Here is a 15,585-nt window from a genome sequence, read left to right on the forward strand (position 1 = left end):
TGGAAGAATGGTCAAAAATTCCCATAAACACACTCCTAAACCTTGTGGACAGCCTTCCCAGAAGAGTTGAAGCTGTTCTAGCTGCAAAGGGTGGACCGACGTCATATTGAACCCTATGGATTAGGAACGGGATGTCACTTAAGCTCATATGTGAGTCAAGGCAGGTGAGCAAATACTTTTGGCAATATAGTGTATATATATATATATATTCACACTCACCGGCCACTTTATTAGGTACACCTGTTCAACTGCTCGTTAACACTTAATTTCTAAGCAGCCAATCACATGGCGGCAACTCAGTGCATTTAGGCATGTAGACATGGTCAAGACAATCTCCTGCAGTTCAAACCGAGCATCAGTATGGGGAAGAAAGGTGATTTCAGTGACTTTGAACGTGGCATGATTGTTGGTGCCAGAAGGGCTGGTCTGAGTATTTCAGAAACTGCTGATCTACTGGGATTTTCACGCACAACCATCTCTAGGGTTTACAGAGAATGGTCCGAAAAAGAAAAAACATCCAGTGAGCGGCAGTTCTGTGGGCGGAAATGCCTTGTTGATGCCAGAGGTCAGAGGAGAATGGCCAGACTGGTTCGAGCTGATAGAAGGGCAACAGTGACTCAAATAACCACCCGTTACAACCAAAGTGGGCAGAAGAGCATCTCTGAACGCACAGTACGTGGAACTTTGAGGCAGATGGGCTACAGCAGCAGAAGACCACACCGGGTGCCACTCCTTTCAGCTAAGAACAGGAAACTGAGGCTACAATTTGCACAAGCTCATGGAAATTGGACAATAGAAGATTGGAAAAACGTTGCCTGGTCTGATGAGTCTCGATTTCTGCTGCGACATTCGGATGGTAGGGTCAGAATTTGGCGTCTACAACATGAAAGCATGGATCCATCCTGCCTTGTATCAACGGTTCAGGCTGGTGGTGGTGGTGTCATGGTGTGGGGAATATTTTCTTGGCACTCTTTGGGCCCCTTGGTACCAATTGAGCATCGTTGCAACGCCACAGCCTACCTGAGTATTGTTGCTGACCATGTCCATCCCTTTATGACCACAATGTACCCAACTTCTGATGGCTACTTTCAGCAGGATAATGCGCCATGTCATAAAGCTGGAATCATCTCAGACCTGTTTCTTGAACATGACAATGAGTTCACTGTACTCAAATGGCCTCCACAGTCACCAGATCTCAATCCAATAGAGCATCTTTGGGATGTGGTGGAACGGGAGATTCGCATCATGGATGTGCAGCCGACAAATCTGCGGCAACTGTGTGATGCCATCATGTCAATATGGACCAAACTCCCTGAGGAATGCTTACAGCACCTTGTTGAATCTATGCCACCAAGAATTGAGGCAGTTCTGAAGGCAAAAGGGGGTCCAACCCGTTACTAGCATGGGGTACCTAATAAAGTGGCCGGTGAGTATGAGTATATATATATATATATATATATATACACACACACATATATGTATACGTACATTTATACATAATTTCATTGGACTTTCGAAATACAGTTATTCATTTACTTTTCCAAAACACGGTTTAATGTGATGTAAGTATTCTTTTTTTTTATTTTTTTTATCATGTGCTTCTTTTGAAGGGTACATTTGGCTCTACTGTTCAGTCTCTTTTTCTTATTTAATTCGGTTTGTTCCTTTCTGCTACTAAACTCAACATTTTGACCTGCTGACACTGATCTGAGTGGTTTTGGTCATTTTGGGAGATTATCATCTTGACCTCCAGGTTTCTTGATTGTTGGTGGTTCTTGGATGGCGATCTGGGTTTAGTCATTTCATTCAGTCTAGTGATGATCCTCAGCATCCTGTAAGGCGAGACTGCTTCAGTCTGTGGAGGATAAACCTAAAAACCTCCAACCGTTGGTCGTTTAGTGACTCTTTGTAGGTTTATCTATTTTTGACGGTCGGAGCTCGTTTTGGGAGGATTAACATCTTGACTTACCCCGAAATCCCACATACTCCGTCTGCGCTCCGCTCCGCTCCGCCCCGTTGCGCTCCAGACCGCCTGCACAAAGCAAAGCCTACAGCCGCCGCTGTGGCTCCCGTCCCCTCCGCTCTGAGTTCCTTGTAGATCGTAGAGGGCATGCGCCAGATGAACCAGGGTTTCAGCGGATCATTAAAAATAATTACAATTCATAATTCTTTTTTTAATCAAGCCCTTAATTGGCACTAAAATTAATTAAATATGTTTATCGTTGCATTTATGATTCTTTAATAAAAATGCTTCTAAAAACAATTTCGTCAGATATATTTTATCGCTATTAATTTGCGTGGAACTGTTTATAAAGCCGTATGTTCGGAAAGGAAGCTCGAGGCGGAGAAAAAGCTAGAGAATATATATACGTATATATGTGTGTGTGTGTGTGTTTACATACATACAGGAGTCTTGGAACTGTGCTTACAGCTCCATATTTCATGTAGGCTACACTAATAACTTGTGTACATGGTTCTTGTTAATGGCATTAAAATAATTTCTAATAGCATTAAAATATCATTAAATTAGAGTATCTCATTCCTGTATGAACCCTGTGAGCGCTTAATTTAATATGGCATATTAAAAAAATCCCACCATCATCCAGCATATGTTCAGTTTCTGCCCAAATATATATATATTTGTAGATTTTTGTAACAGAGATAAGGATAATTCAAAACTGCTTTTTTTAATGAACTTGTTCTCTACAACTCAGCATCTCTTTTCATTCCTGTAATAAGAAGTTTCTTTTGAATGGATTTGATTAAAGTTTAAGTCCCTCGGTATAAAATAAATATTTTAATGGAGATGAGAAATCTGCTTCCTGGTTGGTGAATAACCAATAGTTTGGATCCAATCATTTAAATAAACGGTGTTAGTTTTTTTTTTTTTTTTAGATATTTATAAGAATTGTGCTATAATTTCTAGTCACCGATCTGTTGCTACTATATTTTAATTTGACCAACCGGAATTTGTTGAGGTTCTTTTTCCTGTTTGGTGCGATTGCAATTGCGGATCTTGACCTGGCCGGACCGGAGCGGAGCAAAAAATAGCTCGGCTCCGTAATTTGTCGGTGACGGACGGAGAAGACGTACTTGGACGGAGACGTGCGGAGGAGTAGCGGTGGATGTGGAACAGTTCTCATTGATTTCCATGAAAGACAAGCGCTCCGCACGACGTACGTCAGCGGGGCGGAGCGGAGCGCTGACGGAGTATGTGGAATCTGGGGGTTAGGCAGTTTGATCGCATTGAAGTTAGACTCCGTGTTGGGGAGGGGTCACTTCTTTACTCGCGCGACTCTTTGATTCTCAGATTTTTTTTTTTTTCCGTGTCAGTTTTTTTTTCTGTATCACCATCTTGATTTTCTCGACTCTTTGGTTGTTTACATAATCTGAGCTGCTGACTCCACTGGTTCTCAAAGTTCTGACTCACACTTTGAACTTTGATTCAGTCTGGTTTTTGTTTTTTTCTAGGTCGAACCGGAACATTTTGGTGGTAGAACCGGGTCAAAGTTCACAGTCGGATCACCGCAGAGGACAGGTGAGCAGCTGCTGCTTTACGCGGACAGACAGCTGGCTGTGGTTCTGCTGTTCTGTCTGAGGAAAGATTGGGTTCGTGTAAAATGTTTGGTATCATTTGATCAACCGGATCCTCTCTGGGCTGCTGTCCGGATCAGGTTTGCTGCTCAGACTGCAGTGACGTAGGAAATCAAACTTTTTATTCCAGCTTGGGTTTATTTTCTTTCATATTCAGGTGCTTCAGATTTCAATGAACTTCCGGTTGTTTCATGCAGAGCAGGAGCTGATCTGACGTCACTGAGATTGCTGTTTTGTTTTGCAGCTGATTAGATGATGGCGAACCCTCTGAGGGCTGAGGTGGTTCGACTCTACAAGAACGTGAGTCTTCAGTTGCTCCTAATCAACCAATCAGTTGATAGATTATCAATGACGTCACAGATGTGAGGAACCAGAACATCTAACAGCTTCCTGGAGACCAGAATTCCCTTTTCATTTGACTTTAGGGTCGTAGTTTCTGACATGAGGGAGCTGAGGGTCAGTCAGAGCTGAGGGCGGCGGTTCTTACTGACTCCAGGATCCAAAAGCAAACAACTAAAAATCTGGACTGTTAAAATAAACCTGAGATTAAAAATAATCAGTCATGGGATGATCTAAGCTTAAAGGAATAGTACACCCAAAACATGATTAGCCTTCATTTTCTACTCACCCCCATGCTGAACAACACCCTGGAGTACTTTTTTGATATCTCAAATGCATCTGGAGATCTGGGAGGCTTCTTGCTGTCTGCTGACATTCAAATAATGGAGGTCTATGGCGCCCGAGGCAGAAAGGTCCATAAAAGTCCACAAAAAACGTGTCAATATTCCTCCATACTGCTCGTCCAATGTATTCCAAGTGTCCTGAGTGGGTAGCATCCAGAAGTTACTCGAAACGAAGTCATTTAGAATGTTTTTAGAGCATAAACAGTAGTGTATAGGATTTCCTCAAAGCGCGCGCCAGCCCGTTCAGGACGCTACGGAAGCCGGCAGACCAAACCAGATGAAAGTGCGCATTCAGCGTCTGCTCTGCCGATAATGCAAGCGTAGAAGAAGAAATGTGCTGTTTACCTGTGCAAAGAAAGAAACAACGAAAGAAAAATGTCTGAGGACTTCAGTGTTGAGGAAGAGCATGAGTTCTTTGCCGAGCTGAATGCGCACTTTCATCTGGTTTGGTCTGCCGCGGTTTCCGTAGACTCGTAAATGCGCTTTCAGGAAATCCTATACACTACTGTTTATGCTCTAAAAACATTCTAAATGACTTCGTTTCGAGTAAATTCTGGACGCTACCCACTCAGGACACTTGGAATACATTGGACGAGCAGTATGGAGGAATATTGACACGTTTTTTGTGGACTTTTATGGACCTTTCTGTCTCGGGCGCCATAGACCTCCATTATTTGAATGTCAGCAGACAGCAAGAAGCCTCCCAGATCTCCAGATGCATTTGAGATATCAAAAAAGTACTCCAGAGTGTTGTTCAGCATGGGGGTGAGTAGAAAATGAAGGCTAATCATGTTTTGGGTGTACAATTCCTTTAAATCTGATCCAGCATTCATCCTCTCCCTCCTCCACAGCTCCTCTACCTCGGCCGGGAATACCCCAAAGGTGGTGATTACTTCAGGGACCGGCTTAGAGCGGCGTTCACCAAGAACAAGTCTGTGGAGGACCCGGAGCAGATCAAGGCCATGATCGCCAGGGGGGAGTACGTGGTGCGGGAGCTGGAGGCGCTCTACTACCTGAGGAAGTACAGAGCGATGAAGAAGCGTTACTACGAGGAGTAAAAACGCTCTGGAGAGACTCGAACCCAAGAAAATGAAACATTTTATTTGTTGTAAAAAACAAAAAACGGAACAAACAGCAGGAGCTTCAGCATCAAACATGGAAGAAATAAAAACGTCCAAAACAACTTAATCAGTAATTCTTTCTAAGACATCCAAGAGTTCCCTGTTAGGATGTAGGCGGCACCAGGCAGTCTCCGTCAGCCAGGTTGGCCCTGCAGATGGGACAGGTGGTGTTGTCCTGTCAGAGGGAGGAGGAGGAAGCGGGTTAAAACTGGACAGGGCAGAGATCTACTCAGTCATTCAATGGTGTCAAAAGTACACACATGTTACTTTAGAAGTATAGATACTGCAGTTTAAAAACACTCTGATAAAAGTTGAAGTATCAACTTGACCTCTTTACTCAAGTAAAAATGAAAAAGTATGTGCTCCAAAAACTACTTAAAGTATAAAAATATAAAGTAAACTTTTTAAAAAAAAAACAGCCAGATGCCACTTTATGAATTGAAAGCTCAATTTTTCGACTATTTAAAAAAATTCTTTGAGATAGGGCCAAGGATGAGGGAGGTCTTGTTGGTCTCCATCTCCCGATACGCTCTCGCCTGTGTCCGACCTTTCAGACATTTCAACATCTTTTTCTGAATCCAACATTGTAGCATGGCATAGACAATTAACATTGGCAGTTTGAAGAACACCTGCTTGCTTCTGATGATTTCCTTTAGCTAACCAATGAGTGTTTGCGTTCTATGACTCATCCAATCACACTAGTTTCCACTAGGATGGATGGAGCCAATGATCTGCATTGGATGGCGCACATGACGTGAAATAAATATTTATAAACATTAAACCGAAGCCAAGAATAACGAGAAACGTTTGTTTTAAAAATGTAAGGAACAGAAAGTACAAATACTTGTGTGAAAATGTAATGAGTAGAAGTCAGAAGTAGAAGGAAAAATAAGTAATGGAGGAAAGCATAGATGCCTAAAAAACGTACTTAAGTACAGGAACAAAGTATTTGTACTTTATTTGACACCTCTGCAGTCATTCCAAATAAAGAAAATTGTAAACAATCCACTGGACTTTGTTTCCAAGTTTGAAGACGTTTCGCTTCCCATCCAGGAAGCTTTTTTAATCTAAAATGTCAGGAATAGCGTTGAGTTCGAGGATTTATACAGTAGCACAACATTAAGCCTTGTTTTTGTTTTGAAAACATTCTAATTAAAACTGACGAAGGGGGTACAGCAGCAGCTGCTCACGTGTCCAGGTGACCTATGCGGTGATCCGACAGTGAACTTTGACCCGGTTCAATTAGCATATTTTTAAAACAAAAACAAGGTTTTGATGGGCTACTGTATAAATCTCAAACTCAACGCTTATTATGACATTCTGAATTGAAAAATCTTCCTGGATGGGAAGCCAAACGTCTTCCAACTTGGAAACCAAGTCCAGTGGATTGTTTTTAACTTCTTTGGAATGACTTTGACCTGGATGAATGAGAATCTTCATCAGCATATTTCTCACAGTCAGATAACTCAGTCTGATTTTAAAGTAATTTATCAGTAAAGGTTGATGGGTTCGTCCTTCATAACCAGATCAGTGCGGTTAAGTGGGAGCAGCGATGCATCCAGTTAGATGTGATCCATGTTTCAGATGGAAACCTCCGCTTACCGCCTGTCTTCTTCTTACCCTTTAAACTGTAAACCAATCATATAGCTGCCCCTTAAACACTGGTCTAGTTTATAAGTCTGGCTTTAGGGCAGATTAGACTTCTAAAACCGCACACATCAAACCGACATTTGATGTGTGCGGATAACTGATTTTTAGAAAAAGATAACAGATTTTTAGATATCATTTCAGTTTAATATGGGAGAAAAGTCAGAATTCTGACTTTAATCTCAAAATTCTGAATTTCTTCTCAGAATTCAGACTTTTTTCCCCATATTAAACTGAAATAAAATTTAAAAAATCAGTTAACTTTATTTTTTTACTGGCCCTAATCCTCTACCGTATATATCTTCTGAAATAATGTGTTTGATGGAAAAAAAATAGCATTTTATTCCTTTTATTTAATAAAACCAGCCGTCATCCTGCTCCCTGGTTTTATTGATGGGACCAATATTTTCCTTTTACTTTACTGCAGTTTCCTGCTTTCTACCAATAAACTATGGAGCCATTTCCTCCACAGTTACTCTGAGCTCGACTGCACGGTCTGCTGATTAGCGGAACCCATAAGGCCCGTTGGTCAAACCAGAATCAAGTCAGATTAGGTGTCTGATGTGTCGGAGGCGATTCAATGAAAAGCCGTCGGGCTCCAGCAGATGGAAACCAGTCGTCCAATGAAGCATCATTTCCAGGAGAACATTCTGGAGTTTTAATGGATCACATTTGGACATTTTAACTGGAAAACAAACAATCCTCTTGGATGGATCACAGTTAGAACACAGCTTGATGCTGCCAGGCAGAGGTTCTGCATCCTGGTCCTCAGGTCCCACTGCCCTGCAGGCTTCACCCACCCAAGGCGAACCATTTTCCTCCACAGCAGCCATGGGGTGTTTATTTGGTTTAAAGTTATATGTGTGGCAGGGATGCAGGGCGGTGGTACCGGAGGACCAGGAGTCGGTCCAGGTTTTCTCTGCTCGTACCTTCAACCACCTGTCGATGCAGTGGACGTGGTAGTAATGGAAGCAGGGCAGAATCCTCAGCTTCTCCCCGTCGCCGTAGTCACAGAAACATATCTGACACCTGCGGAGGAGTCAGACAGGCGGGTTAACTGGGCTCCACGGTTCGGTTCGGACCACAAAGGAGGCCGGACTCACTGGGTCTCTCCTGAGTTGGTGGCAGAGCGGAAAGTTTTGGTCGGAAACCTCTGGATTTCCCTGCGGGTCAGTTTCTTTGACACGACGGCACCTTGTCGTTCTTCGAACGCCAGAAGAGCCTGAAGGAACGGAGACGACAGCACTGTGAGCCCATGGATCTAAGGTTCTGTGAACAGCTGCTTCCAGAAGCTTCTCCAGTCTGAGCTTTGAACATCAGAGAATCTCCTGATCGTTTCTCACCTCATAGTCGTTCCCCTGAGGCTCCTCTGTAAAGGGTGGTACCACGTTTCTTCTCCTGCCCCGCCCACGCTGCCTGGGCTGACCAATCAGATCTGTCAAAACACAACAGCTGCATTAGTTAGAGCAGCAGGCATCAGGTGATGATAATCTGATTACTGTCCCAGCTTAGAGGTTCTGATCCAGTCCTTTCTTCCAATAATCCCAACTATCCGGAAGCTTCCTGGTTTCAGATCAGAAGCTACTTTTCCTTAGATCTTTGCTGCTGTCCGTCAAACGAGGGCGGGATCAGAACCTTGGACAGCGTTGTGTATCAGAACCAAAAGGAGAAGTTTTCCTGATCGTACCGTCTTCTAGTCCGACTACAGGAGAGACGGCAGCCAAGACCTCAGACATCCATCTGGGCTGCATGTAGGAGAAATACTGGACACAGAGAGGAGAACACGGTCAGAACCGCCGGACCAGAACCTGATCCTGGGTTAACTAAGGCGCAGCAGCTGGAGCAGTTCCGTTTAACTCAGCCTGCACTGGAAAAATAAGTAAATGAGTAAACATTTCTTAATTGTATTTACCCTTAAATTGAGCAGGTTAATGAGATAGTTTGCCAATGGAATGAAAGATAATTCAATAATATGCACTTGAAATAAGACAATAATATTGTTTTCTTATTCTAAATCTAAATTGTCTTGTTCGATTGGCAAAATGTCTCTTTTTTTCTCCTCAATTCAAGAACAAATGCACTTATTTGAAGAAAAAATGATTTTTTTCCCAGTGCGTTTCATTAAAATCTATTTTAGTCTATTTTTTATTCTACTGTCAAACTCTTAGATTTAAATTGAAACATTATTATTCTTTTTTTTCTACATTATTTTATTGATTTTTTTTTATTTTTAACAAGAAAATAAAACAGCGTCGATCATCATTTAGCCTTTGTTGCTCTTCAGGAGTCAATGTTAATATTTGTAGCAGATTCTGGGTCTGGATCAAGTTACTGATCATTTCTAACGCAGCAATAAGTCTGGTAAATGATTACATCACTAACTTCTAAAAAGCTCTGCTTCTAGTCTCAACATAAATCTTTCTTCTACTGCCAGAGCCATTTTGGAGGAACTGATTTTCTTCAGTGTGGATCTGAACCCTTTTAGACTCCAGGTGAAGAATGGTTTCCAACAATAGCATTAAAGCAGGTTGCTGGGATTTAAAACCAAACATTTGTTCAATTTTCCCTTAATCTTTGAACAAAAACCTGAAGGTTTGTTTCGTCACTTTGCAGTAAAAACATCCTGTCTGTTGAAGGCAGAGGTGGAACCAGCATGGAAACGTTTTTGAAAGATTTAAAAGTTGGATTTTAGTGCGATGCTGAGAAAAAAAACGAAATGGAAAATTGTGGATTTTCTTTTCTCGTCTCTTTCTTCATTAACTGGTAAATTTTTTTTGGATTAGATAAACTTTTAATTTATTTCTTTAAGCATCTTTTAAAAATTGAGGATAAAAAGGCAACATGAGAAAACAGAGGAGAGAAAAAGTGGAAAAATTATCCTCTGTTATAAGAGCTGAATTTTTAGCTGTAAGTCCCTGTATGGAGAGAAATTCGGTCCATTATTATTGACAGCGAAGAACAGCTTATAGAAAAAATCCCAATTAAAAAAGGTTTTAGAGTGATTTATGGAAAAAGTTCAAACTATGTTTCTAGAGTTTTCTGGTTTTTCTTTTTAGATTTTATTTGCATAGATGTTGTTAAATATTTTTCCAGATTTGTGTTAAAGTTTTGGTGTTTTTTCCCCAATTTTTTCGGGAGTCTAATTGATCAGTCCTATTTCCTTTACTTTGGGAGATCTGTGATCAGGAGACAGAACGAAACTTTACAGATTTCACCCTCTACACTTCTACAGGCCGACAGAAATGTTGCTACAGAAAAAAAGAAAAACTTATTTGAGAAAATTAAGTCTGACAAATAAAAACTGAAAAAATAACCTTGAAAAATCAGGTTTAACTTTTAAACTCAGGTTTTCCAAAATATGCTTTTTGCTCTCGGTAATAGTGGAATATATTTCTCTCTTCATCTGCTCACCCCGTGTTCGCCCTGCTGATGATGATGAGGATGGCTGTGATGATGATGATGATGTCTGTGGAGCGACTCCTCCTGGTCAAACTGAGCCTGAAACAAACAAAGGGAAACAGGAAGTGGGTTCCACGGTTCCAGGTGAGCCGTTAGCCTCTGAGGCAGGAAGCAGCGCTGACCTGCAGGCTCCGCGCCAGCGCCTCGTCTTCCACCATCTGTAACGAGCGAACCATGGCCTCCTCATCGTCGCTGATGACAATCTGTTCCCGGACGCCTGCAGCAGAAACAGCCAATCAGAGGCGACGTACCAAAGCACAGTAGCCACGGCTGCGGTTGGATGTCCTGACCTGGTGAGGCGTCTCCCTGTCCTTCGTTCAACCATCTCCTCTCCTCGTCGGTGAGGAAGGACAGCGAGCCGGAGCTCGATGACGCCGCTGCAGAGGGAGACGCTGATGATGCCGTGTGATTCAGCTTTGACCTGAGAGCCGAGTCCGGCGTGAGGCAGGAGGTAGACGATGAAGACGAGGTAGAAGAGGATGATGATGATGAGGAGGAGGATGATGATGATGATGATGGGGCCTGCAGCCAGCTGCCCAGAGGGAAAGTCTGGAGAGTCGACGCCGGAACGAAGCTGACGTTCGGGTCCACCACCCGCCGCCGTTTGGATTTACGGAGAAAACGCTGATCCCCCTTTTTGGACTTCTCTGGTCTGGGAGAGTCATCAATCACCTGAGATCCAGAAACACAGAGTGAGCCCACAGAGAGCGCCGACCCAGCAAGAAACGGTTCATAAGAGACCGGCGGACTCACCGGGCTGTAGTGGTCCTCGGTCGTACGCCGCGGTCGCCTCCGTTTGCCGAGCTTTGGGCTGAAAGAGAAGCAGACAGAACCAAGGGTTTGGTTAGACATGTTGAGATGAGATGGAAATGTTTTAATTGCATCATTCCTCAACAAATCCTCTCTGCATCCCAGACAAACAAGGTGGAATCTAAAAGGAAATAAATATCTGCATGGCTCTGGGTCAGTCTCTCCTTTAAAGCGCTGAAGAGACGATCCATCTCCTCCAGAATTCACCAGGTGGAAAGAAGACGTGCTTAGAATAAAGTCACTGTAAAGATGAAAGTGAAAATAATGTTTTGAGAAAGCCGGGGGAAGTTTCACTGAATGAGATCAATGAATAGAGACCTGAGATGTTTTTATTGGTGGAAAAATTAACGTGATTTCATATATCCTCCTTTTTGTCACTGTGATTCAATTCAATTCAGTTTATTTATATAGCGCCAATTCACAACACAACAGTAAGGAACTACTTTGTTACTTCCTGGTTCCAATCATATGAGGGTTCCCAGGAAGCCAGCAGGAGAAGGGACCAAAAATAGTCTTAACACAAAAGAATCAGAGGAGGGAACAGAGCCATGAAGTCATCTTTATGTCATGAGTTGGTTGATTCAGAGGCTGGACAGAACAAACACGACACGGAAATGACTTGATTGGGTCCACATCGACCGTCTCTGCCCTGAACATCCTAAGAAGGGTTTCCTGAGGCGGAATCATCTTCTTCTCTAGTTGTCTGGAATTTCAATTCTATTCAGTTTATTTCTGTAGCCCCAATTCACAACATGTCGTCTCAAGGCACTTTACAGTTCACCAGATCATCCAGTCAGATTGATTCAAAGTTTTCTATCTAAGGAAAACCAGCTGATTGGATCGACTCATTGACTTGAATGCAATCCGTCACACTAAGCATGCTCGTAGTGACAGTGGAGATCCATACGTATAAAATCTGTTCATTCTGTGTGATGGAAATAGATGCTGTGAAGCTGTCGGTTCATGTTTAAGGATGTGAATAACTAAAACTATTAATTATTAAACAAAAGCTGGAAGGTAACCTGAAAAAGAGAATTCCATGAGAGAGCTGATGGAACCTTAGAGCTGGATCAGCTCCTCCAGAACCCTCCTCTTGGTTCGGCTTTCAGGCCCGAGATTTCAGCTGACAGCTTCCATATTCTGTCAAGATCTATGATATTTGAGATTTTAGACTAAGGAATATAAAAACAACAGTTTTTGTGAGAGGCTGCTAGGAACTGAGCGCCTAATGATCCAATAAAAATGGTTCTGATTGTTCTGTTCTTAATACAAGAGCTTCAACAGGAAGAAATGACAGGTTAAAAGATGAGTATAGAGTCAGTGATCTGAACCACAGATTTGTGACCCAGAAGCAGCTGCTGATGGAAATGGGTCCAAAGGAAGCTGACTCCAGCTGGAGAAAGTGAAACCAAGCAGGTGTGAGTCTGGTCAGGGTTCTGGTGCCTCCACAGGTGTGGAAAAGTGTGTACCTGGGGGTTTCTGGGACGATGATGGACAGATCATGGAGGAGGGCCTCTTCGGGATCCAGCAAACATCCTCGGTTCAGACCGTCGGGACTGTCCGGTTCTGAAGACCCGGGGCTGGCAGGATACCCCTCAGCCATCACGTGATCCAGTAGCAACAAACAAACCAGTCCCCAAATTGACCAATCACCTCTGATCGAGGCTCATATCAGCCTGACCGTGATGATGATGAAGTTCAAGCCGCCTGTAGAAAAGAAACAGTCTTAATCCGGAATAAATCCTGGATTATCAGATGATCTAAAGCCTCGGACATCACTGTTAAATCTAACAGGAAAATATTTCAAGCTGAACTAAAGGTAGCCTTACTGTTAGCTAACAAAGCTAATAATGATTCTAGATAAAGTGGCCAATTAAAACCTCAAAGATCAATTAAGTATTACTGATCTCACCGCTGCTGCAAACAATGGGAGAAATAAAGAGGATTTTACCTTAAAGTTCTGCTCTTTTCGGTTTGTTAGCTTACACACAGCCAGGAGACCGCCGTTTAGCTCACAACAGAGAGACTTTCAAAATAAGGTTGGTCCCTTCCGGTAAGAGATATAGAAAGTCCCGAAAAATCCCCCTTCACAATAAGGGTTTCGATATGAAACATTTAAAAAAAAACAAGAAGAAAACAAACACTACCTTGCTGTTTACTACGGAAGAGGACGAGGGCCACTGAAAAAAATAAAAAAGTTAATTGATTTAAAATTTTTATTTCAGTTTATTATGGGAAAAAAAGTCTGAATTCTGAGCAAAAAGTCAGAAATCTGAGATTAAAGTCAAAATTCTGAGTTTAAAGTCAGATTCTTAAAATAAAGTCAGAAATCTGAGATTAAAGTCTGAATTCTGAGCAAAAAGTCAGAATTCTGACCATTTTCCCATTTTAAACTGAAATAAAATCTAAAAATTTGTTAACTTTTCTTATTTTTCCAGTGGCCCTAAATCTCTTTTGTAGTTTTCTACTAAATCTGCAATTATTTATTAATAAAACGCTCTAAGGACTGAATTACTCTAAAACAAACAATTATTTACACCAACTACAGTTTTTTTAATCGCTAAGAAGCGCTTACCCATACTTCAGATACTTTTCCCAAACTCTTCACCCAGACTCACACCTACAAAACACAAATGGCCATATGGATTATTTTCTTCTCAAAAAACACATTTTCTTAAATATATACTAACTCTTCATTTCAAAATAGAACACATATTTTTTCTGCACACACTATCTTTACCAAAACACTGGAAATCTGACTCAAAACGAAATTATTCTTTAAAAAAATCACATTTGTTTTCACTTCCCAAAGTACATGCAGTCAATCAAAGTAAACCAGGTTTCAAAATACTGGCTGTTGTTGACATTAGAAAAACTACATTTATGTTTCAGTTTTACAGGTATTTGCATGCAAAACACGTATTCCACTGTTTTTATACTAAATTTGCTGGGTGGTAATGTGTGTCCAAATATATAGTAATGTTCACATTCAAAGCATTCCAGTAAAAAGCGAATCCGTTTTTTGTTTTTTTTAGAGGTAGAGTAGAAACACGGTTTGATAGAACAGAAAAAAAGGTTTTACAGCATTTCTCACAGTGAACAACATATCCATGCAACACACAAGATCATTGTGAACAAAAAAACAACTGCAACAAATCCAGATAAATATTGGGGGAACTAAAAAAATAAAAAGCCAAACATTGCTGTATGTAATCTCTGCGATCTTCAGGGTTAGGCCACATGTTTTTGTCAACATCACATCTGATATTATCCAAGGTAATGCACCTGGGATAAAACTAGAAAAGATTAGATACACTATGAGAGGATCTATATCTAAATTTAATTCAACTTAGGAACCATTTATATCTTTGTGGAGAAATTAGATGCTCAATTGATTCGTTGTTGATATAAATTAAACTTTAACACTAACCCCCTCCCCTTTTTAAGCTATCTTAATTTATTTATTTAATATCATTATTTTTATACTTTTTCTTCTTATTCTACTCTGGGTTATATCCATCTCCTGACTGACGCCGGACCGGGCGGGACTACGGGGCAGGTGGGTGATGATAACTACAGTACCTATTCCAGAATCTGTATTACACATGTGTACACTCAAAATAAAATAAACCCTGGTTTAAAAAAACAAAACAAATGCTCGATATGTCGGATCCACCCTTGACAATCCTGATCTGTGATGTCCCTGCAGCCAGCATCCGTGGCTTCAAGCAGGGACATCTGGTCACGTGGCTGATGGTCAGAAACCTTCCACCTCCATGCTGAAAATAACTCCTGTATGGGGTTGAGGAGAGGTGAATAGGGTGGAAGGAAGAGGCTTAGTGTTTGAACTTCAAACCATGTTGTTGTTGCTTGCGAATCACGGAAAGCCACATTGTCCCTGGTAATTACACAGTGGAAAAAAAAAAATCAAAATCTAGATGTCATTTTATTTTTAAAATAAGTGCATTTGTTCTTAAATTGAGGAGGTTAAAGAGACATTTTGGAACAAGACAATTTACACTTAGAATAAGAAAACACAATTGGATTTTCTTATTTCAAGTGCGTTTTATATAATTATTTTAAGAGTAAAAATACTCATTCCATCTCATTTACCTACTCAAATTAAGGGTACATACACTTAATTTAAGACATTTTCACTTTTTTCTAGATTGTTCTTCCAGTGCAAAGGTCCGGGCGATCGTATAAAAAAAAAAAATCACTTGAAAACTATTTTCTAATTGTTTCACCAAAAATAAAAGCCCATCAAGATA

At 41.3% G+C, this 15,585-nt stretch overlaps 2 protein-coding genes across 3 annotated transcripts; one reads left to right on the forward strand and one right to left on the reverse strand.

Moving 5' to 3' along the window:
• Positions 1–3,356: 3,356 nt before the first annotated feature.
• On the forward strand, positions 3,357–5,460 carry lyrm5b (LYR motif containing 5b). Of its 2 annotated transcripts, none has more exons than XM_038300659.1 (3): positions 3,357–3,538; positions 3,839–3,894; positions 5,129–5,460. In XM_038300659.1, the coding sequence occupies exons 2-3, from the start codon at positions 3,847–3,849 to the stop codon at positions 5,333–5,335; spliced, it is 255 nt and encodes an 84-aa protein (XP_038156587.1). In that variant the 5' UTR covers positions 3,357–3,538; positions 3,839–3,846; the 3' UTR covers positions 5,336–5,460. The 2 variants fall into 2 exon arrangements, with proteins under 2 accessions (XP_038156587.1, XP_038156588.1); XM_038300660.1 differs by lacking the exon at positions 3,357–3,538 and adding an exon at positions 3,548–3,751.
• On the reverse strand, positions 5,358–13,399 carry si:ch211-59o9.10 (uncharacterized protein LOC561841 homolog). The gene is made up of 11 exons (XM_038300658.1): positions 13,266–13,399; positions 12,784–13,021; positions 11,258–11,315; positions 10,795–11,176; positions 10,627–10,721; positions 10,457–10,543; positions 8,733–8,808; positions 8,389–8,480; positions 8,149–8,267; positions 7,975–8,074; positions 5,358–5,573 (listed from the first exon to the last, which is right to left on the reverse strand). Exons 2-11 carry the CDS (start codon positions 12,915–12,917, stop codon positions 5,502–5,504), a joined length of 1,215 nt encoding a protein of 404 aa, XP_038156586.1. The 5' UTR covers positions 12,918–13,021; positions 13,266–13,399; the 3' UTR covers positions 5,358–5,501.
• Positions 13,400–15,585: the final 2,186 nt, after the last annotated feature.

Source organism: Cyprinodon tularosa, unplaced genomic scaffold, assembly GCF_016077235.1.
Source record: "Cyprinodon tularosa strain WSP-4 unplaced genomic scaffold, ASM1607723v1 ctg452, whole genome shotgun sequence".
In the NCBI taxonomy this organism is placed as follows: domain Eukaryota; kingdom Metazoa; phylum Chordata; class Actinopteri; order Cyprinodontiformes; family Cyprinodontidae; genus Cyprinodon; species Cyprinodon tularosa.

What these genes read in the sequence shown, in the direction of transcription:
- si:ch211-59o9.10 (XM_038300658.1), bottom strand. Translation starts at nt 12,917, where the DNA reads ATGGCTGAGGGGTATCCTGCCAGCCCCGGGTCTTCAGAACCGGACAGT. An exon ending in CCGAGGACCACTACAGCCCG is followed by an intron (nt 11,177 to 11,257) that starts GTGAGTCCGCCG and finishes TCTGGATCTCAG; the next exon opens with GTGATTGATGACTCTCCCAG. An exon ending in ACAGGGAGACGCCTCACCAG is followed by an intron (nt 10,722 to 10,794) that starts GTCAGGACATCC and finishes TTTCTGCTGCAG; the next exon opens with GCGTCCGGGAACAGATTGTC.
- lyrm5b (XM_038300659.1), top strand. Translation starts at nt 3,847, where the DNA reads ATGATGGCGAACCCTCTGAGGGCTGAGGTGGTTCGACTCTACAAGAAC. An exon ending in TGGTTCGACTCTACAAGAAC is followed by an intron (nt 3,895 to 5,128) that starts GTGAGTCTTCAG and finishes CCTCCTCCACAG; the next exon opens with CTCCTCTACCTCGGCCGGGA.